Source organism: Tenebrio molitor, chromosome 1 (assembly GCF_963966145.1).
Source record: "Tenebrio molitor chromosome 1, icTenMoli1.1, whole genome shotgun sequence".
Lineage (NCBI taxonomy): Eukaryota > Metazoa > Arthropoda > Insecta > Coleoptera > Tenebrionidae > Tenebrio > Tenebrio molitor.
In genome coordinates, this window is record NC_091046.1 from 4,533,205 (window position 1) to 4,554,536 (window position 21,332).

Here is a 21,332-nt window from a genome sequence, read left to right on the forward strand (position 1 = left end):
ACGCCGTACCCATTCAAACTTTCACTTGACCAAGTGCCAACGTAGATCAACAAAGTCCCCAACTTTTTTTGACTTTTTGCACAAATAAAACCGGCAAATCGACCTTTTTCGTCAAGTTTTTATCAAAAGACGTACCGCGTAAAAATATATTACACAAGTTTAATTATGGTCGTTCTGATGATGGAGAAACTGAAGTGACGAAAAACGTCAAAATGTCATTCCCTGATTACTGGTCCTTTTTATTACATTTTTATATTTCAACAAGAATTTTTTAGTAATAGATATTACACTCAAAAGACTTCTCCTTACTGTGTGTGTGCACATGCTCTTGAAGATTTGCGCGTGACGAAAATTTTTTCCCACACAATTTCTTTTTGACTTCACAGTGTTCTTTACAATGCAGAACCAGCTCTGATTTGGTCATAAAACTGACACAACATTGTCTACAATCATATTTTTGGCCCTCTTGATGAATCTTTTCGTGCTTCTTTAACGCAGTTTTGTCGGAATATCTGCAAAAAGAAAATACAACAATCGTCAAAATTACATCGAATTTTTCTACCGCTTGTCGCATCTACTGCAAGTGTGAATTTTTTCACCAGTGTGTGTTCTGACATGCTTGTCTAAACTCGACGATTGTGAAAAACGTTTGTCGCATAATTTACACGAATAAGGCTTTTCTCCTGTGTGCACCCTTAAATGTTTTGTCAAGTTGGCATTCTGAACAAAAGTCTTCCTAAAATGTCACAATTAATAACCAATTGAAATAGAAAAAAAAAATGAATTACGTGCAAAAATTACACTTGTAAGGCCTTTCCCCACTGTGTATCATGGCATGTATTTTATAGGACCTGGGATCAGCAAAGCGTTTGTCACATTCTGTGCAGACAAGTGGTCTTTCCCCTGTGTGTTTGCGCATGTGCACCTTTAAGTAGTAGGGCTCTGAAAATCTACCAAGGAGTAAATACAATATGTAAATGTATTTCATTTGGAGGTTTTACCCTTGACCACATTCAGAACAAAAGTGTTTCTTTTCTCTGGGAATGCCAGAATGGCGGCGCAAATGTTTGGTCAAGGCGTGAGATTCAGAGTAACTTTTGTTACAGATTTTACAGAGATGAGGTTTTTTGATCAAATGGATCTTTAAATGCCTCTTCAACATTTGGCGACCTGGAGAGCATATTTCAGTGAAAAGTTGTTTTTTGTTACAAAATTACCAGTAAATGTTTTTTGGCAAGCTAAACAAATCAGTTCAGAATTGTGAACTGACTGGTGAATCTTTAAATCATTTTCTTCAGTAAAAGATTGACTACAATGTTGGCACTGGTATGGTAAAGGGGGAGGCAAAGGTTTCTCCAGAAATGATATCAAATCATCTCTCACTGCAGTGTCATCCTTGTTTTTTTCACTGAAGCATTGATGTATTTGTGAAACTTTCATACACTAATATACAAATATACCTTTCAGTATTTATTATATTTTCATTTTTAAATATTTCAGCATACTCTGAAGTATATTCATGGTGACTTAGTTCATTCTTTACTACATCATCTGTAATGTCACTTGAATCTAATGAATTTTCTTGATTATTACAATCTTCAATATTTTTTTCTGATACAAATTGCAGTTTGTCACTAAACTCCCCTTTTTTATATGAAAATAATGGATCTTGACTGTGTGAATTAATATTTTCAGTCAATGTTTTTCTTAGTGTGACCTCTGATTTTTCACACAACTGTTTAAATGTGTAACTCTGTTTTAATATTTGAATGCAATTTAGACAAATTTGATCTGGTAATCCATCACCTTCAGACACCTTCAACTCTTCTTTCAGTCTTAGATATTTGGTTTTCTAATTTAACTTACCGTTGAAAAGTCACAATAAATCAACATGTGGGCCGCTTTTGAGTCAAATATTGAAATCAAGTCGCTATAATTCTTTAAACATGTTCTACAAACTAAACTGAAAACTAAACACACATTTATATAAAAAAAAAAAATAAATATTATTTATTACAATTACCCAGAGGAGTTGAATCGTCTGAATTCATCATCACAGTTTTTCTAATTGTCTGAAAGCGGAATAGAAGAGTAAATAATGAAAATAATATGATTTTATAACCTGCAAAAATTGACGTTATGACGTTCACAATTCAGTATTGCCACATTAAAAAACTGAAAAAATTAACCTATAGTTCTTATCAAGAATTTATCAATGCGACGTAATAATGTCGTAATTAACGTAAAAAGTAAATTATTTACCATTGAGTTCGAAGGTCGGGATTTATAACACATTTGTCAACAAGTTCACGTAAAGTGAAGGTCGTTTTTTTTTAAGTTGTGTCAAAGTGTTCGAAAAAGTGACAATCTGACAATCTGTGGTGACAGTCAACAAGTGCAATTAATAGTTTGAGGTTATGTGATTGTGATATGTGAAGTAGCAGATAAAAATGAGCGTATTTTCGAAAGTAAGGAATTTTTTCAGCCGCCACCGCAATAAATTCATCGTGGGGGGCGTGATAATAGGGGGGTCGATATTCTTAACGCGTTACGCTCAGCAGAAACTGAAAGAATGGCAGGAGAAAGAGACTCTAGAGTTTTTAGAACGGAACAGAAAGCATCAACACTTTGAAAGCATCGGGAGGACGTGCAATCAGACGATATTGAACTTGTCGGCAGCCTTGAACGAAACCGTGACTCGAAACATCACCACCGAAGAGCTGATTGACCAACTGAAGACCAATCCTGAAAACAAACTAGCTCTTTGGAATGAATTGAAAATACTAGTGTTCAGTAAAGTTGCCTGCACCATCTATGCTAATGTGATGTTGGTTGTTACTTTGAAAATCCAGCTCAGCATAATTGGGGGATACTTGTACAAAGACCCAAACTCCCTTTCTTCAGAAGTGCAAGAAAGGTATTTGTCTGTATGTCAGAACTTGATGAATTCAGGTTTCACTAGATTGAACAGGCTAATTGAAAGAACAGTAAGTGCCTAGTTTTATATTGAGAGTTTTTGTACATTTTGGTAATTCATTCCAGTGCAGAAAAGTACTTGAGCCTGTAAATTTGACAAAGCAATTGAAATTGAGTGATTTGGAGGCCATATTTTGGTCTATCCAGACAGCTATAGCAACAGATAGTGACAATCCAGTAGAAAAACTGCAAGAATATATTTTCCCAGAGATTCCTGAAACTAAAGGAATTTATGACAGAGTTGTAAGTAGATATTTTGAGGAAAAATCAGTTTGTTTCCATTTTTTACTACTTTTTTTTTTAGCTGAAAGATACAATTGAGCTTCTTGACAGTGATGAAGTGAAGAGTTTGACAACACATTGCATAAATAGAGGGTTCATGGTATTGGCAGAGCAGCTGTCAGAATATTACAATTCCAATGGGGTCAAAGAAAATATGAAAATTACAGAGACAGGCGAATTTACCAATCCTTTCAATATTAAGAAACCTATGGCTAAGGTTTTACCAATAATGAATGGATTTTTTACCAAGAGATCATTGCCTGATCAATTTTTGCAACAGCTGATTGTTTATGAGAAGTTGAAAATGTTAAGTGCTAACATTTATGAGTCTTTTTTGTTGTAAGGAGTACAAGTGCTGAAGTTTTATCATTTTAGGTAATTTTATTGTGATGTGGGACTATATTTGTTTTGACAAAGGTTCTTGTTATTAAAATATTCATTTTTTAAGAGTGAAGAATATATTTGTTTGATACATGTGTGTATGACTTAAGTATTTCCCTATTAATTATGTATACCAACATTTTCTAGCCAAAAAAATGCAATTTCATGAAAAGAGTTAGAAATTGATTTCTTATTTTGAGCACCCAGAGAATGATCCTGTTTATAACGTATACAGTGCCAAAATATGCGGAAAAACTAAATGGTCTGCTGCTATAACTAATGCTAAAGTATCATTACAAAAATATTAAAAAAACATATCCGCTTTAGTTTTAGTGTCCAAAAGTTACACTTTTGACTTCATTTTTATTTGATTCCTGGAGAAGGTTTTTACGGTTTGATTTTTTATAGGCTATTGGAATAACAATTTTGAACAATTACCTATAATCCTATCTGCAATTATTAACTACCTACGTCATTTACAGTATTTCTAAAAAATGAACTTTTCCCCATTTTGCCTGAAACAACGTGTGGCAACACTGCATTTGAATTCATTTATAATTTTTTTCAGCGTAAATAAATAAAGATTCGTAATTACTAAAAAAAAGGCTTGCACTAAGTATTGTCCCGTTCATTTCACGAATTACTTTAATTTTTGTTGCATTTTGCATTTTAAGTTTGTTACAATGATTCATATTTTTTTTATACGAGAGCAAATTTTTATATAATTTATCTAGTCATGAAAATGACAAGTAAAAATAACAATTGCTATGACATTTGTATATCTCTGAACTAATTTTTATTTAAATTTAATAACTTGTAAGGTTTTTGTGCAACTTCTTCGGATTCGAAATGAGTGATATTAACGCAAAATCAAGAAAATCTAAGGGTCCTGCCGGCTGATCAAATTTTTTTTTCACGAATTGTCACGGAACATGAGGATTTGGGTCCATCACTGGGATCATTCCATTAAACAAGAATCCATGAAGGCTCAACATGAGTTCTCCGACACGAAAAACAGTCAAAATATCTTTCTATTGGGAAATTGATGGCAACCATTACGATTAGCGCCGAGAACTCTGTGAAAACAATTTAAAATTTGGAAAAAGCCCAAAGAAAAGCGTCCAAGTTCTTGGAGACTAAAGGATTTGTTGCTGCATGATGAGCGCACACCTATAACATACCTTGAGATGATGATTTTGCTTTTTTGTTTTATATAGAAAAAATCAAACACCTAAGCATTATTAGGATTAATCCAGTAGGTATGTTGCGAAACATTCTTTATTCTCAAAGAGAAAAAAACCAATTTGAATGTTTTCACATTTCTCTTTATCTTTACTTAATAACACTAATAACGTCCGAGCATAATCCGGGCACTACCTACCTTGCCAATCGAGCAAGGTCTACGTGAAATAATAAGCTTGGTCTTACAAAATAAATTTATTTATCACCGTGTTCGTACATCATTAAATAAGAAATATAAAAATTATTTGATTCGCTAAATTCCCTCGGAAATATTTTATTGAATTTGTACAGATGTTTCAATATCTCAACAGTCATCGGTTTGGAAACGTCAACGCTGGCAACACTCGAATCCTCCAGCCACTTCTTCACGACCTCGCCGCTACCACTCTCATACTTGAACAAAACTTTCGCAACTTTACAGTCTTCCCCCACCCCCTCAGAATTATATATCTGCACGTTCAACTGCTTTTCCAAAATCCAAAGCAAAATATAATCCGTCTGGCTTTTAGAACTCTGACAACACAAAATTATCTTGGCGGTGGTGAAAAGAACGCCACACAGAGTCTCGTGAACGGTGTCGAGCGCGTCTCTCAACGGACAACTCGTGTGAACTTTACTCTCGTCCTTGAACGCCACCGTGTTGAACCAAAACTTGGCGGTTTCGGGGTTTTTCGCCACGCCCAACCAGGAAAGACACCTCTTGCACACGATCAACTTGTCGCTCTCCAAAACGTTCCTGGTGGATCGCTTGTTCAAATGGCAGTAGCACGAGGTGTAGAAGATGTCGGATTCTTTGGGGTCCAGGAGAGCGACGCTGTTGGAACCGTGGCCGTGGCAGAACCAGTCGCCTGGTTCCGAATGTTCGGAGGGGAGCGGCAAAACGCGCCCGAATCGGAGCGGCTTGCTCAAATCCTGCGAACAGTTCTTGCACTGGATGGTGTAAAGCTGCGACTTGAGCAAAAATGTGCTCTTTGAGAGCGCGAACGACACCGACTCCGAAGTCCTCAAGAGCTCGGTCTTGAAGCTGCCCCAATCGTCCAGGCTGTTGTCGGTGGCGAAACGGAACGAAACGTACGACTCTGTCACGCTCAACGAACTCAACGAGTCCGAGACGATTTTCAAATTTTTGCAACCAACATTGCAAGTTTGTTCGCTGACAATAATTTGAAAACTGTCGCTGTTCAGAGAGATCTTCACGTTTTCAACGCTACTGACTAAACTGATTAAAACATTAACAGATCTCAAACGCGGTCTTATTTCTAATACTAGTGATTTGTAAATTTTTTCTGGTCTAGACATTATCAATTACTTTCTACCCTCTTCTATTTTCTTAAAAAGGGTGTCGTTCTCTCTGACAACAAACGGCAGAGTCACTTTTTGGTAGTAGTCAGGTAACAATTCAATATTACTAATTACATTCGAGAGTAAGTGGGCTCTTTCAGCCAAAATACCTGGTGCCTCATGTTTTATGTAAGTAAAATGTACATGTAAATGATAAAATGATGGTTGATAATGTAGATATATTCTCAGTTGACTGCCATCAAGACCATACTTTGACTTGATACTTTCCTACAACACCCAAACATCAAAACAGGCAAGAGACATTAATTTCCAACTTACAATTCCTTTCTTATGGATGTTTTTCAATAATGGTAGGTGTTTTGCAGATAGATCTCTCAATGACCTAATGCCGCGTTTATGAACAATTGCTAACAGATACAGTGTGTCAAGTTCACCATTCCATTTCAGATCAGGCAATAGAATAAATCCAGTGTCAGGATCAGGATCTTCAAATACTATGCGTTCAGACTCTGACTGGTGGCCCAGAATATTATAGACCCACTAAAACAGCCAAAATGGAGACAAGATAGTGGAAAAACTGGCAACAAACATTTAGATCGAACTGTTCTGAGGTAACATGTGGCAGCACAATGTTTTCATACAAGTCTGGAGTCTCGTCAACGATGACACAGTTCTGTGTTGAGTACTTGAGAAAGTGTTTCTCCGTGGCAGGATGGATAATCGTGGCTTTCACGGCTAAAAACACGAGATTATTCGGCGGAAAAAGTGAGGTTATGTCGTACAGTTTAGGTTAACTTGCGGGAAATAGTTGTAATTGCCGTAGATATCGTTCTGGAACACTTTCTTCAGAGAGCTGCTGTTGGTGAAGTAGCCGCTGTCTTCCTTCAAATTCTCTTCGGCGAAGGCAGTCTTTTCTAAAAACACCAAAGCGTCCCCATTTTTGGAGGCAAACGTTCCCTTAAGGCACACCGTTTTTCTGTTTGTATTGTTGTGCAGGATCTTCTCTAGTTTGAAAGTCGACAGATCGTTGAGAGTCTCGTGGACGTCGTCTTTACATTTTGCTTGTAATTTTTGTTTTTTGGCTGGTGAATGATCAATTTCTGCATCTGCCATTTTAATCTAGGTTAGACAGGTTCGCCAACATTTACCGACCAAAATCACTAGACACTAGACTTTGACAGTTTTGACACTTCTTTTCTCAGTACGAGTCGTACGAGTTGTGTGATAGGTGTGTCGGTTCGAATTTTAAAAATGGTTAAGGGCGTAATAGATTTTATCAAGTATTGGTATTTTCGGTACCTTCTGGTAACCGAGCTGTACATGGTGGAAAAATGGGAGAGAGCCATGTTTCGTATCCTTTTAAAATCATCAGTTTTCATACCAACAGTGCAGTTTACAATTCAAACATTTTGTGTTTATCAGCTCATAAAAAAATTAATGTTTGCAGAATTTGTCCTTAATGCTATCCCTAGATATTGTCCTTTTTATATTTCTGACAATTCTTTCCCTGTTTAACACATCAGTCATAGTGGGACTTGTATCTTTATTCACCGACTCATTATTTATCCAAGATAGCTTACAAGCAGACTTAAATCCAGTTGTTCATGGGGAACTCTAAGCAATAAACCAAAGATAATTTGTTCTATTTTATTACTCTAACAAACATGTTATAAATAAAGTAAAAACCAGATGGAAGTAATTATTGTAAACCTTAAAACCTGTTTTACACTAGCATAAACACTTGCATCACTTTTTCACATTTTTTTCATGTGTGTGTATCTTCCTATGTGTGGACAAGGAGCTGTAATGGGCAAACGCCTTGCCACAAATGGCACAACTGTAAGGTTTTTCCCCTGTATGGATGGTCATGTGTGAATTTAAAATTCGTGCATTGCTGAACCCTTTGTTGCACACTGTACAAATATGATTCTTCTCCCCTGTATGTGATTTCATGTGTGCTGAAAGATGTGAAGACATCCTGTACCTTTTGGGGCACACTGTACAGCCATAAGGGCGCTCCCCTGTGTGTATCCTCATGTGAATTGCCAAATCCCCTGACCTTGCCACCTTCTTGCCACAAACAGAACAGACAAACCTTTTTTCCCCTGTGTGAATCATCATGTGAGCTGAAAGGGTTGAACTGGAACTGAAAGATTTGTAACACTGTTGGCACTGGTAGGGCCTCTCCCCAGTGTGGGACCGCATGTGAATTGCCAAATTGTGGGCATAGATGAATGTTTTGCCACAAGAAGAACATACATAAGGTCTTTCAGCAGTGTGGGTCCTCATGTGGGTTGTCAGGACAAAAGAATGGGCAAAACTTTTACCACAAGTGGTACAGCTGTAAGGTTTTTTGCCTGTGTGGGTCTTCATGTGGCTGTTGAGGCCTCTGGGGTCAGCAAAAGCTTTGGAGCATACTTCACAAGTCAGGGGTTTTTCACCAGTATGGACTCTTATGTGAATTGTTAAGTCACTCACACCATAAAAGCTTTTGCCACAAGTAGGACAAGAATGTTTTTTCTTTAATCTAAAAAAAAAACATTAGTCTTGTTTTTTTTTTGTTGTGCAACAGTACTTGTGTGCCCTCATGTGTCTTTTCAACAATTTGACATTTGAAAATTCTTTTTTGCATTTGCTGCAAACATGATGGTCATCTGATAGGTGACAAGAGTCCATGTGGTCTTTTTGTTCATTGTCATTTAGAGTCTGTCCACACAATTTACACTGAGTGTCTACAAAACAAGTGTGATTTTTAAGTTACATCAAGTGTAATTTGCATTACCTTCATTCTCATCAGAAACCCTTTTAATTTTGATTATTTCAGTTTTCTCATCATTCTTACAAATTATCTGAACATTATCTTTACTGTCATCTGTGTCAACTTCTGGGCTTGGGTCATCAATGTTGCTGTAGTCATCACAGTACTCATTCAAAACATAAATTGTCTCTTTGGCCTCTTTCCCACTGCACGAATTGTCAACAAAACTTTTCAGTGTTTTCTCGCTACTTTCGCACAGGAGTTTGAACGAGTAGGCGTCGTTCACGCGTGTGATGCAAGTGTCGCAGATGAGTTCCGGGAGTCCGTCCCCCGAGCTCACCTTCAAATACGTTGTTGGTACGTTTTAAGGGGATGCAAGTACACTCACCTCCAAAGATGTGATCTCTTTTAAAAGCTTGTCAAACGACGAAGTGAAAATATCCTTCATGTCGCTGCTTTCCCCCAAACAAGTCCGGCAAATGTTGGTGAAGTTGGTCGTGTTTACGTTGTCCTCCATGTTTTAACCTCCACGAATGTAAAATGGTGGGTTGAAACTACTTAAAATGTATTCATTTGAGGTAAAATTACGCGAGATGACTACAATGGTTGGAAAATTTAAAGTGGTAACGATAAAATTTAAATTATCTGACGCTTAACCTCAACGTTTCTCCGATTGACAGATGACATTTCACAGTTGTCAACTGGAGAGTACGAGTACGTTCACAAAAGTCTCAGAGGTTAGGTTCCTGCTATTTTTACATTTGTAACAAAATGATTAAATAAAAGAACTTAAAAGCCGTTAAAGGTAAACATTTGTTTCCGATTCCAATCGACTGACAATATTATCAAATGTATACCATTTTCTGTTGTAATTCTACTCTAGTTTCTTTGCTTTGCATGTTTTAATTTATCCTTTACATACTGTCATTTTACACTGCTACTTTATGTGGTACTGTTTTCTTTTAAGAATCTCTTTTTCCTTAACGGTGTCGCTTATTTAACACATTTTTCTATAAGTGTTTCTCTTCTTTTTATCTCAAATGCACACTGTCAACAGTTCTTTTCCTTTTTGATGTGTTTTCTTCTGAATTATTCCATTCTATAGGTATTTGCATTTCTCTTTTCTTGCACTTCTCCATTATAATTCCCAGTTTTGCTGTTGCATTTTTGCTCAAGATTTTTTTACTGTGAATGCTTCACTTAAAGGATCTTCCATTTAATTTTTATTTAATAGGTATTCTTCATTTGATGCAACACTTAATATCTTACTCTTATTGTTTATCTTTCTCCATAAATATTTTTTGTTTCCTTCACGCTTATAATTTATTCATAATTTGTTTCTATTTTCAGGTTCTTCTTTTGCAAAGAATTACAACATATTTTCTGTCTTGTAGATAATAAGTATATGCAATTGTAAAGAGGACTAGATTTTAGTGCACACCCTTGTCCTGCACCTGTAGATTCTTTCTTTCTTTGTTTCCTGACTCAAGAATTTAATGATTTCAGTCTTCAGCCAATAATAATAGTGAAATTCGATTCTTTTCCATTTTTTACAAGACGAAGCTGACCTAGTGGGCTACAGGTCCATACGTCAAATTTCCAAATTCTCCCCAGACTACAATTCAACAGTTATAAAAGAAAGATAAAGTGGATCCTTTGACCCTTCCTTTCGGGGTTATATCTCGGCTTGTCTATATGTAGTTACGAATATGGTGTCACACGTTACGATTATGAGCCTTCCGAAAGAGGGTGGTAAATGTTTTAAGTGCTTCGGCAACTGACGTCTATGTTTCAATAACAAATGGAGGAACATCTGTCCCAAGATGCGAGGAAAAGGTTGATGGTTCAGTTTCGTGATGAAAAATTAGTGCAAGCGGAGTTTAAAATTCAGAATGTGGGTGTCAGAAATTAGGCGGTAGAATTAGAGCGGGACAAAAAGTGCGAGAGTGGCAGGCTTTAATAATTTATGGCGGATATGGAACGTACGTAAGTCAATCCCTGTAAAATAGGTCGATTTCAATTTGTATTCTTCGCATAGGGGAGTCATATTTTATGCGATTTAAGCTGAAATTCTCACCGAATATTTATTTCGATAAATTGATTTTGTTAAAACGTGTGCAAGGGAAGGAGACGGCGGCGCAGCACCCACGAATAACGCATCCACTTCCGTCGATAATATCGATGACGGAATATTTCCAAATGAAAACGCACTCGTTAACGGCCAATTAAACTAAGTGGGAAATACGTGAACGGATAACTTTGTTATCGACTTGCTGCCGCGTTAATGGCCACGTCAGTTTGTAAAAAGACCAATATGAATCTGTCGGTAATTTATGCCATTTGCAGTCGGATTTAAAATGCTAATCCGGTGTCAATTTTTGCTCGCCAAATTGGAAATTTGCAAACGCTACTCAAAATTTGAAATGGAAATTCATTAACACGCAAATAGTGGCTACAGCTGTGCGACGCATCATAAGTCACTACGCCGGACCATCGCACAAATTACCTGCAAATCGCTCCAATTCACCTGCTAAATGGCGGAAAATTACGCAAAAATGCGAACACCGAATCGTAACAAAACCCCCAAAAAAAAAGAGAACAACATTTTTAACTGGTTTCAATCCGGCCGCAGAGTGTGCAAATCCTCTTTCTACCTGCGTGGACAAAGTGAGTGAACAAGAAAAACGAAGATTCTTTACAGTCAGCAGTGTTCAACAAACATGTGGGTTATAGAGACAATAACTCATTCTTATCTGAATCTAAACTTTGCTGTACATGTTATCTACATCTGATTTATATTATGAGAATCTTGCTGCACTGGAAATCATTTTCTGAAGCTAAAAGTGCACCCCAAACTGCTAAAGCGAAGTGTTATTGAAGCACCGAATGGACAATCTCTTTTGTATGAATGATGTAGCGCTCGGAGAATAATTGGGAGGCGTCTAGACTGTCCCCAGTCCGCACCGGTGTCGCGAACGGAGGTGATGCAACGGGTTTCAATATACTTGGAAAGAGTTCGGAAGGTGTTTTCTGAATGGAGGTGGAACAGACAGGAAGAAACAGTGCGCGAGAGAAGTAATTGATTGCAAATTATTGGCGAGTGAAACGGTGAATAACAGATGGGCGAAAAAAGTTTATTTAAATCATAGAACCCAGTCAGAAAACGTTACAATTATTTGATTAAAAAAATTCGATGTCTGTTTCCACAAATACACAATGGATGAGCCTTTTCTGTCCTGGAAAAGCAAAAAAGATTGAACGTTTTTTATTATTTAGGACATTTAACTTCACGGAGTATTTTTCACAATGCTGAATTAAGATTTTTCTTGTTTTTCTCTCTTAATTGTGTTTTTCTCTATCAATTTGAATTTCCATTTAGAGCACATTTCAGTATAATTTATTTTCAAGCTACTAATACTGCGATTTTTCAAAAAGCTCTTCTTGCTGCATAATTTTTTTATGTTTATTAGTTGTCATACTTCTGTACTTCTGGATAATTTCCTTTGCAATATGAGTTTTTAATGTATTCTTTACTTAAGCAGAATTTTCTTTCTCCACGACTATTAAAGAATGAATGCATTCTTGTTGGATATCAATGAAAGAATAATATCAATTCCACGCCCCGTGTTAGAATATACTAAAATCCACGGCTGTCGGCCAATCACATCCCTCGTATTTTCATTTTACAACAGCAGATCGCCAATCGGATGCGTTTGTAAACAATAAGTCACGAATCGCCTAGCAACCGCTAAACGAAGCACAATTTTAATTGTCAAATATTAAAAATCAAATTAAATTCTATTTTCAAAGATTGTTTTTTTTTTTTTTTTGGTATAGTCGTGGAGAAAGTATAGTCTTCAACTCGCGTATAATAAACTCGGATAATTCCACCACTCGCCTACGACTCGTGTTGGAATTTTCCTCTTGAATAATAGTCATCCTTATACGCTCATTGAAGAATGACCTATTCTATTGCTCTGCGAAGAAATATGAAGAGAAACATTGTCGCCAGTGTTTTTTAATCTTTAATATCTTTTGCTTTGTTATCTGTTGAAAACTTTTTAGTTATTATTTTTACAAAATCTTTAAATCCTCGAATTCAGTCAAAATAACTTGATGAAAAAATGTTGATGTCTATTCCCACAAAAACACACATTGTATAACCACTTTCTGTTCGTTATGGAAAAGTTAAAACTTAATTGAAAAACTTATTGAGAGAAAAAAGACACCCTTTTTTGTTTTTTAGCTTATTTAACTTCTTTGTGTATTTTTTACAACCTTGAATTAAGATTTTTTTCCCTTTCTTTTTTGATTTTGTCATTCTCTTTCAAATTCAGTTTCCGATTTGAACCACATTTCAAACTATGTACTAATATTGTGATTATGCAAAAAGCTCTTATTGCAGTTTTAAAATTTTCCGATGTTAACTTTTTATCATAAGTACTCCCTTTTAGAGGATTTTCGTTGCAGTATTAGCCCTTATTGCATTCTTTATTTAAATACAGGGATTTCACGAGTGATAATGAGCCCGGCGGATTTGAAAATGCAACCCACAATACACTTGGAAATCAAACCTGGATATTTTCCGCGTTCATATCCAGGTTTGCTTTCCAAATGTATTGTGGGTTGCATATCAAATCCATCTGACTCATTATCACTCGTAAATACCCTGCATAATAATTTTTCTATTCTTTTGAGAAGAAATATGAAGACTGAAAACTTTTGCAATAAACTCTATAAAAAGTATGATTTAAAATGTTTCTTTTAGAAAACGGAATTTAATAAGATTTGATTGTGTTGTGGATTTATTTATAAAAGTCGAGAAAAACCCTTGACCTGCAGATTTTTTGTGTCGTGTGTGTTTACGGTGACTGCGTAATACAATATTAAAGCGCTTTACTTTTAATTTGTGCATGTTTGTTATTAATTCGGCCCCGTTAGTGAACAGCAGCGATTTCCCTTGCCAATAAATAAAATATAACATTTTTGTTCCGGCTTATTCATTTTTGCGTTGTAACGGCCGACGCAGCCAATAAAAACTGAAATTTTAATGGCGTCCAAATTTACAACAGGGCATCCATAAAAAGCGTCGACATCTATCGCCAATAAAAGTTAACATTAATATTCACAATCGAACATTGACTCATTAATAAAATCATTAAAACGAAATTACCAACACATTCACGTGCGATTAAAGTCGCCACAGGATTTTGCAATAAAACTCGCACGCGCTTTATAACTTCCGACTACAACACGGTCTGAAAATTTCAATTTAACGTATTTCGAGCATATTTGTTGAGAATGTGAGGTTACCCGACTGGGCGGAGGGTGGTTCGGCGCGGTCTTAACGCTCGGGGATGGAGAATCTCTTAGCTATTAAGAAACAAAAATAGTGTTTGCGTTATCTCCATCGAGTGCTTTATATGCGAGGCCCAAGGGTTCACCAGCCCCGCAAAGTGTGACTTATGGAGGTAAAATCAATACCAAATCTGTTTCGAATAGGCCGAATCTGCCGCCGAAATAAGGGACCTAATTTGCATATTTTAGCCGGAGGCACATCCTCAAAGCCACCCACGGTGCACCCTCCGCCGAATAACATGCTTAGCTGTTCTTATTTCGAATTAATCAACCCCCACGAATGTTATTATAGTCTGCACCTGTGATATATGGCAAATCCCCGTATCTCACACGGAACAGCCACCCACACAGGGGATGATAATAAATGTACTGTTTTGGTCTGATTTGTTTATTATTCTGTCTTGACGCCTCGCGCATTTCTTACCCCTTTTTCTAATATCCACTATATTTCTTCGAGCTGACGTTTGTGACAGTCGTTGCGACGTGTCCGCCAGAGGGCGCCTCGCACAAAGACAAACCCAGATAATCTGGCTAGATTGCGTTTGTCCCAGTTATATTTCTATTAACCGATAATTTGATTTTAATGGCGCTACATTGTAGCTCTACGCATTCAAAGATGTTATCTTTGTCTACGACAAAGCGGCAAGTTAAAAGAGTCGGGAATGATTAATGGACAAATTCACTAATAATTTATTCCTGGTGGTTGACACGTGTGTTTTTATAATTTTTATTTTTAAATAAAACCACTTCCCCCTTTTAAATTATTGCTATTATCTTTCATCGACAGGTTTTAATGACGTTATTTCGGGACCGGTTCGATTTTGAAACGCACCTCTGTGTACATGGGGGAAGTTGATGAGAGAAAGCGTTGGGGTGGCCTCCAAAATTTTACACTCCCCTGGTTCGGAGACTCGTCTTATTAAATTAATTAATCAATTGGGATATCAAAGAGCCCGTCGAGAAATTCAAAATAAGTGGATTTCAAATAATAAGATATAATAATAATAAGTTTTCTGGCCGAGGCGCAGCCGAGGCTTGCAATCATGCAAGGTCAAATTTTTTCTGATATCCATATCTGTTAAATCTACCTTGTGTGAGCTAAGTTGGAGAAAATGCGTCTTCATCTAGTAAAATGTAGAATCCCGAGCCCCGCTGTTGGATTTTCTCGTTTTTGGGAGAGATCTGGAGACTTTGTCCGCCCAATCAGGCATGCAGAATACGCTCGTTGCAGTTTCCCTCCGTAAGTTATATTCCATAGGTGGAATCGCCTCAGCTGGAGTAACGTAAAGATTTCTTTATTGAGAGCGAAAGCTCTCGGTTTTATTTCGCCGTCGACGGAATACTTTTTATCGTTCCATACAGCGAACGACGTCCTGAGCCCGTGTTTATTAAAAGCGGTTTTATCATAAAGGGAGGCATTTCCCGAAGAAAAAAGGGTTCAGGAGTGCAGGTCAGGATCTGGCAAGGACTGATTATGCGGATCATTGTGCGAAGGTAAACCGGCGGCGAACTAGCGAGCGATTGGTCTGGCTGGGGGCGATAACGAGGGCAACGTTCAAAGGGAACGCCCGGATGGGTGCACCCGGACCCCTTCCTCGCAAGACGAAGAATGTTAATTATAAACAAAACTCACAACAAACCCTCCCGTATAAATGCACGAACAAATTCGCTCTAATCCAATTATTTAATTACAAATTACAGTTTTTAAGCATTAATTAAGCACGTTACACAAATTTCACTGAGCAAAGTGAAGCACTCCGCGAACTTAAAACAAATGCCCGACAATTTCTCAAGTCGGAAACGCCGGCAAGATAGTAGGCTATGGAAATTTAATTAGCTTGTGACCAAAAGTTGGCCAGTGACAGCTCCGGGCTCCCAGGGGGTTTTTCGGGGCAGAGGGCGTGGGTTCGGATTTTTAAAAAATGGGCGCCAGGCAGCTATTGTCTTGAGCTGGTTGTTGCTTGTCCAGCTGCCGGGACAAGTGCTCAGATCTTACTCGTCGAAGGTAAGTAAAAGCAAACGCTTTCTGATCGTTAAACAAATTTTGGTTTATTCGGTTACTGCAAAATTATCCACAGAACAGTATTTGGTGGTTCGGTACTGGTTCACACGAATGCGATAATGGTTCGCTTGTAACTACTAGATGAAAATTGAAAGATGCGGAACCAGTACTTTTTGGTGGCCTTAATATCTACTTTGGTCGTAACCAGAAAAGCTTTTCTTTCACATGTGACCGAATCTTAAACTAAACATGATATTCTTCGACGAAATAAAAGATGTTTTGATTCCTGATGAGGAACCTCCCGAACTTAGACTTCCTTCTGATCGAGCTAATTATTAAATGTAAACTTAATGAAACCCAAGGTCAAGATTGGGGTGTCACCTTGACAAAAAAATTAAAATTGATCCTGATAGGAAAGTTTAAATCGGTGAAGTTCCGAAACGTTAAATTTGACTGAAATTTCTTTAAGTTGACACTGGAGATTGAATGAAAAGGTTCTTACAAAAAAATTCTAAACATTTGCAAAGTTTCAAAAAAATTTTGTGAACATACAAAAATTATGAAAGCGAGAAGCGAGAAATTCGAGGCGTTCCTAAATTTTGCAATGCCGCGGTAAAAAAATATGGCGACTTAGCTTTATGACGGGTCTGTTGTCTCCTCGAATAGCGTCCTTTTGACTTGCGGTGTGACCTTGGCGATACGGTGCTCAAAATAAACGATCGCCTCTGCGAACGATGTTCTCCAAAATGGTCGCCTCTGCGAACGATCTGGCTACGAATCGCCCTGCGAACGATCTGGCTACGAATCGCCCTGCGAACGATCTGGCTACGAATCGCCCTGCGAACGATCTGGCTACGAATCGCCCTGCGAACGATCTGGCTACGAATCGCCCTGCGAACGATCTGGCTACGAATCGCCCTGCGAACGATCTGGCTACGAATCGCCCTGCGAACGACCCCTTTCAGCGAAAAAGGGGGTTCTTGGCGCTAAATCGAAGTCCTTCCGGCACTCCTTTACTCAAAAATTTTCGGTACTCTAAAGTTGCGATACGGTACTGGATCAATTCATCCAAACGGGATTGACTCTAAACTGGATCGAACCACCCCTAATACATGGTCTTAGTGAAATGAATTCAAAATTGAACGATAATTACCTCTATAGTGCGAGGGGTCACTCGACCACGAACTCTAAAAGGCGCTTCGCTGGCGTCGCTTCGACGGCTCTCGACGAAGTGTCCGACTTCCGCATTTTTAATCTCGGTACCGCAGTCCCATAAATCGCGAAAATCGTCACGCGCGCGATTCTCGACCTTATTCAGTTGTGCTATAAGGCGGGCTGCGCTTGCGTGGTACTGCGCAATCAAAAATGTGCATTTCCGGTGGTACTACACGTGCGCGTGTCATGACAGGTGGACCGTCATGGCGTCGGTTTGTTTACCTCGAAATTATACCGAGCGGGAGAATTCAGATTTTGGACGGTATTGTGTCGGTAAGTCGTGCACGTCTATCCTGATGTTAATTGCCGTAACTCGCAGGTCAAAAAAAGGACAGGAAGAAAGATGGGGTTGAAAAGAAGGAGATGACTTTCCGGCAAGTTACTAAAGAGGAAAAGGGACCCAACATTGCCGTACGGTCACCTATCGCTGAGAAGAGAAGAAGAGAAAGTGAAGAGAAAGAGAAAGTGAAAGTGGGGTTCTGAAAGATAGGTTGCAGCTCGCCAACCTAGAGGCGTGAGGCCACCTCAGCCTGACATTTGCGGGGGTAACATGTGTTCTTCCAGCCCCCCCGTGGTGGCTGGCACAAATGACTCTAAATTGAAACTTTCCGCTTCCGGAATGAGCGACGTAAAAAACTTGAAGGCAGGGTGGGCGCGTCGCGCTGCCAAACGCCGTGCGTTAACTGCTAGTTCCGGGTCTTCGAACTGCGATCTATTAGCCCCGCGAGCATAAGTAGGACCTCGTGGCCTCCTACTCCGGCCAATCGCCATTGTGGCGTTTCGTAACGCTACACTACCCCCCTCCTCAAAAAGAAAAAGGAAAAGGTAACTCAGTTGCCTTTTACTTTTTACAAAAAAACGAAGATGAAGTCTTCACAAAAAAAAACGTCAAAATTTGATCACTGGAAAAGTTTTGGTTTCGCCACGAAAATGGCTTGTCGATGTCTGCGCGTATCAAACGATTGAAAACTGAATCTCAATGTCAATTAGTACTTGAGTACTGCGGTATGATGTAAGTCAAGTCCGGTTAAATGTCATAATTTGGGGTTCTTAAATAAACTTTTCCTGAACAAACTCCACGGTAAAATTTTACTGTCGTCAACATTCCAAAGGAGGACAAAAGAATTAATCGAAAAATTGAACGGTACGAAAAAGTGAAATGCAAAGCTCGCTACGGTTCTTCGGCTTCTGCCAGAGATCCTCTGAATTCTTTCAAATCTTTCATGTGCCAAACACCTAGATCTGCGCGGTTCTCATCTTCGAGAGCGTACGCGAGTTTCGATAGTTTTCTCGTTATCGTGCACAGCACGTAGCGTGGCGCTAATTTTTGCGCAAAGTCTTTCGCAGCGCTGGAAAGTACTTTGTTGCGTTTCCAAACTTTGTCGCCTACAAAAAATTCAGCGTCGCGCTTCCGAAGATTGTACGAGCGTTCGTTGCGTTCGTGCGCTTTGTGAAGGTGCTGGGTTACATCCTGCAAGATGGTCTTGAGGTGTTCTAAATTTTTCGCGTGATCTTCGCGATCAGCTGTCGTCAAGGTTTCCGGATTTTCCGCTACTTTGCCGTAAAATTCACCGGTACAGGGTACTACCCTACCAAAATTGAGAAATGCTGGACTGAATCCGGTTACTTCGTTGACCGCTGTGCGAATCGCGTACCCGATCTTTGCCACCTCGGCATCCCACTTTTTGTGAGCGCCTTTGACGTAACTTCGTATGGCAGTGCCAACTGTGCGGTTGTATCGCTCCACAGGGTTGCTCTGAGGGTGATACTTGGCTGTGAACCAGATCTTTTGAACTTTGTAGTTCTCGCAAGTCTTTACAAATTCGTTTCCGACAAACTGCTTGCCGTTGTCGACCAAAATGAATTGCGGTACACCATACACAAGAAAAATTCCGTTCTCGATACATTCTGTAACTTTTGAGCTCGTAGCTTTTCGTAACGGAAATAGTACAACGTACTTCGTGAACCAATCTACGATCACTAAGAGATACGAGTATCCTTTCGTGGACGTCGGTAATGGACCAATCAAATCAACGGAAATCATTTGCCACGGAAACTGAACCTTTTTTTCTTTTCCCATAAGCCCTGCGCGAGCGGTGTTCGGTGCTTTTTGCTCATTGCAAACCTTGCAGTTTCGAACGTAACGAATGACGGAACGACGCATTTTCGGCCAAAAGTGATTGATGGATAACCTTGAAAGTGTCTTGTAGTACCCGAAATGAGCTGATGTCGGTGCATCATGACATGATTCTAAAATTTTTGTTCTTTGATTTCGCGGTACTAAAAGCTTCCACTCCGGGACGTTGCCGGGTAGTACAATTTTGTTCGGTACGAATCGATACACGAAACCGTTCTCGACTTTCCATGATGGATTTCTTTGAGGATTGGCGATTATGTTGTCGCGAAGTCGCGTGTACGACTCGTCCAAATCATTCAAGTTCACGCCGAGAAAGCTGTCAATGTCTACCGCAGCAATTTCTGCAGGTAGTCTCGATAGTGCGTCCGGTACTACATTGAGCTTGCCCTTACGATGGACCAAATCGAATGAAAATTGATTGAGCTTGACACTCCATCGCGCTAACTTGCCTGCTGGGTCCTTCATTCGGTTTAACCAGAGCAATGAATAATGGTCCGTCACGATCGTGAAATGGGTGCCCTCAACGTAAGGTCTGAACTTTTCCAACGCGAACAAAACGGCTAAACATTCTCGTTCCGTAACGCTATAATTTCGCTCGGCTTTTGTTAGCGAACGGCTGGCGTACGCGATCACTCTCTCATCTCCGTCTAAATCTTGCGTTAAAACTGCTCCTAGACCGGTGTTTGAAGCGTCAGTTTGGATCACGAAAGGTTTCGAGAAATCAGGACTTGACAATACGGGTGCTGAAACAAGTGCATCCTTGATTTTCTGAAAAGCTTCCTGAGCTTCAGGAGTCCACTCCGTTTTCTGTCGCTTTCGCTTTCCGGTAAGTAACGCGTTTATCGGGGACATGAGGGTCGAAAAATGAGGGATGAAACGCCTATACCAAGAACACATGCCTACGAAACGTTTGATTTCGGTACTAGTCTTCGGGACTGGATAGCTCACCATGGCCGCTACTTTGTCTGGATCGGTACCTAGACCATGTTCATCGACAATGAAACCCAAATATTTCAAACTTGAGCGGAAAAGTTGACACTTTTTCGCATTCACGGTGAGTTTCGCGTCTCGAAGACGTCGTATCACCTCCCTCAAAACTTGTACGTGTTTCTCGAATGTCGGGGCGATAATGATTAGATCGTCCAGGTAAACAAAGACGTGAGGTTCTAGTTCAGGTCCGAAAATTCTGTCCATGAGACACTGCTGCCTCTGGGCTGCGTTTGTCAGTCCGAACGGTAATACGTTAAAATGAAAAAGACCTCTGCCGGGAATCGCAAAAGCTGTCTTCGGTCTAGACTCTGAATCTAACGGGATTTGCCAAAAAGCGTTCTTGAGATCGATCGAACTGATGTACTTTGCTCCTCGCAACATACTGAGAATCCTGTCGACACGCGGTAATGGGTAACTGTCACGTTTTGTCACGGCATTGAGCCTGCGACCGTCAAAGCAAAGTCGGTATTCACCGGAAGATTTCTTTACTAACAAAATTGGAGAAGACCACGGACTGTCAGAAGGCGATATGACATTGTTCTCGAGCATGCGGTCAATTTCTTTGTTGACTTCCGCAAGCATGTACGGAGACCACCAATACGGACGTTGTTTGATCGGCAATGCTTCTCCCGTGTCGATTGTGACTGTCATTTTGTGTGTCCTCCCTAACTTTCCGTCGTTGCTCAACA

At 39.2% G+C, this 21,332-nt stretch overlaps 5 protein-coding genes across 9 annotated transcripts; 1 reads left to right on the plus strand and 4 right to left on the minus strand.

The window, feature by feature from the left end:
- Positions 1 to 226: 226 nt before the first annotated feature.
- Positions 227 to 2,396, minus strand: LOC138122061 (zinc finger protein 568-like). Of its 5 annotated transcripts, none has more exons than XM_069036197.1 (10): positions 2,263 to 2,396; positions 2,127 to 2,175; positions 2,024 to 2,072; positions 1,867 to 1,970; positions 1,461 to 1,816; positions 1,218 to 1,408; positions 1,002 to 1,170; positions 789 to 950; positions 563 to 736; positions 227 to 512 (listed from the first exon to the last, which is right to left on the minus strand). In XM_069036197.1, exons 3-10 carry the CDS (start codon positions 2,052 to 2,054, stop codon positions 272 to 274), a joined length of 1,428 nt encoding a protein of 475 aa, XP_068892298.1. In that variant the 5' UTR covers positions 2,055 to 2,072; positions 2,127 to 2,175; positions 2,263 to 2,396; the 3' UTR covers positions 227 to 271. The 5 variants fall into 5 exon arrangements, with proteins under 5 accessions (XP_068892298.1, XP_068892297.1, XP_068892296.1 ...); XM_069036196.1 differs by having other exon boundaries at positions 2,123 to 2,175; XM_069036195.1 differs by having other exon boundaries at positions 2,018 to 2,072; positions 2,123 to 2,175.
- A 54-nt stretch (positions 2,397 to 2,450) lies between these two features.
- Pex3 (peroxin 3) lies at positions 2,451 to 3,732 on the plus strand. Its single transcript, XM_069036218.1, has 3 exons — positions 2,451 to 2,987; positions 3,043 to 3,219; positions 3,281 to 3,732. Exons 1-3 carry the CDS (start codon positions 2,451 to 2,453, stop codon positions 3,599 to 3,601), a joined length of 1,035 nt encoding a protein of 344 aa, XP_068892319.1. The 3' UTR covers positions 3,602 to 3,732.
- Positions 3,733 to 5,061: 1,329 nt separating this feature from the next.
- On the minus strand, positions 5,062 to 6,180 carry LOC138122073 (E3 ubiquitin-protein ligase E3D). Its single transcript, XM_069036217.1, has one exon. The coding sequence runs from the start codon at positions 6,178 to 6,180 to the stop codon at positions 5,077 to 5,079; it is 1,104 nt and encodes a 367-aa protein (XP_068892318.1). The 3' UTR covers positions 5,062 to 5,076.
- A 6-nt stretch (positions 6,181 to 6,186) lies between these two features.
- Positions 6,187 to 7,336, minus strand: Dcps (Decapping enzyme, scavenger). The gene is made up of 4 exons (XM_069036219.1): positions 6,966 to 7,336; positions 6,773 to 6,918; positions 6,502 to 6,723; positions 6,187 to 6,450 (listed from the first exon to the last, which is right to left on the minus strand). The coding sequence occupies exons 1-4, from the start codon at positions 7,294 to 7,296 to the stop codon at positions 6,187 to 6,189; spliced, it is 963 nt and encodes a 320-aa protein (XP_068892320.1). The 5' UTR covers positions 7,297 to 7,336.
- A 57-nt stretch (positions 7,337 to 7,393) lies between these two features.
- Positions 7,394 to 9,685, minus strand: LOC138122063 (gastrula zinc finger protein XlCGF57.1-like). Its single transcript, XM_069036202.1, has 4 exons — positions 9,330 to 9,685; positions 8,966 to 9,281; positions 8,759 to 8,915; positions 7,394 to 8,710 (listed from the first exon to the last, which is right to left on the minus strand). The coding sequence occupies exons 1-4, from the start codon at positions 9,456 to 9,458 to the stop codon at positions 7,930 to 7,932; spliced, it is 1,383 nt and encodes a 460-aa protein (XP_068892303.1). The 5' UTR covers positions 9,459 to 9,685; the 3' UTR covers positions 7,394 to 7,929.
- Between the last annotated feature and the right edge of the window lie 11,647 nt (positions 9,686 to 21,332).

Excerpts from the sequence above, each read along its gene's own strand:
- LOC138122073 (XM_069036217.1), bottom strand. The coding sequence starts at position 6,180 with ATGTCTAGACCAGAAAAAATTTACAAATCACTAGTATTAGAAATAAGA.
- Pex3 (XM_069036218.1), top strand. The coding sequence starts at position 2,451 with ATGAGCGTATTTTCGAAAGTAAGGAATTTTTTCAGCCGCCACCGCAAT. Across the intron at positions 2,988-3,042 it reads ACAGGCTAATTGAAAGAACA|TGCAGAAAAGTACTTGAGCC; the intron begins GTAAGTGCCTAG and ends AATTCATTCCAG. Across the intron at positions 3,220-3,280 it reads AAGGAATTTATGACAGAGTT|CTGAAAGATACAATTGAGCT; the intron begins GTAAGTAGATAT and ends TTTTTTTTTTAG.
- LOC138122061 (XM_069036193.1), bottom strand. The coding sequence starts at position 2,295 with ATGTGTTATAAATCCCGACCTTCGAACTCAATG. Across the intron at positions 1,171-1,217 it reads TTGCCAAAAAACATTTACTG|GTCGCCAAATGTTGAAGAGG; the intron begins GTAATTTTGTAA and ends TATGCTCTCCAG. Across the intron at positions 737-788 it reads TACAAGTGTAATTTTTGCAC|GAAGACTTTTGTTCAGAATG; the intron begins GTAATTCATTTT and ends GTGACATTTTAG.
- LOC138122063 (XM_069036202.1), bottom strand. The coding sequence starts at position 9,458 with ATGGAGGACAACGTAAACACGACCAACTTCACCAACATTTGCCGGACT. Across the intron at positions 9,282-9,329 it reads AAGAGATCACATCTTTGGAG|GTGAGCTCGGGGGACGGACT; the intron begins GTGAGTGTACTT and ends ACGTATTTGAAG. Across the intron at positions 8,916-8,965 it reads GGTTTCTGATGAGAATGAAG|ACACTCAGTGTAAATTGTGT; the intron begins GTAATGCAAATT and ends CTTGTTTTGTAG.
- Dcps (XM_069036219.1), bottom strand. The coding sequence starts at position 7,296 with ATGGCAGATGCAGAAATTGATCATTCACCAGCCAAAAAACAAAAATTA. Across the intron at positions 6,919-6,965 it reads CCCGCAAGTTAACCTAAACT|CCGTGAAAGCCACGATTATC; the intron begins GTACGACATAAC and ends TCGTGTTTTTAG. Across the intron at positions 6,724-6,772 it reads CAGAACAGTTCGATCTAAAT|TGGGTCTATAATATTCTGGG; the intron begins GTTTGTTGCCAG and ends TGGCTGTTTTAG.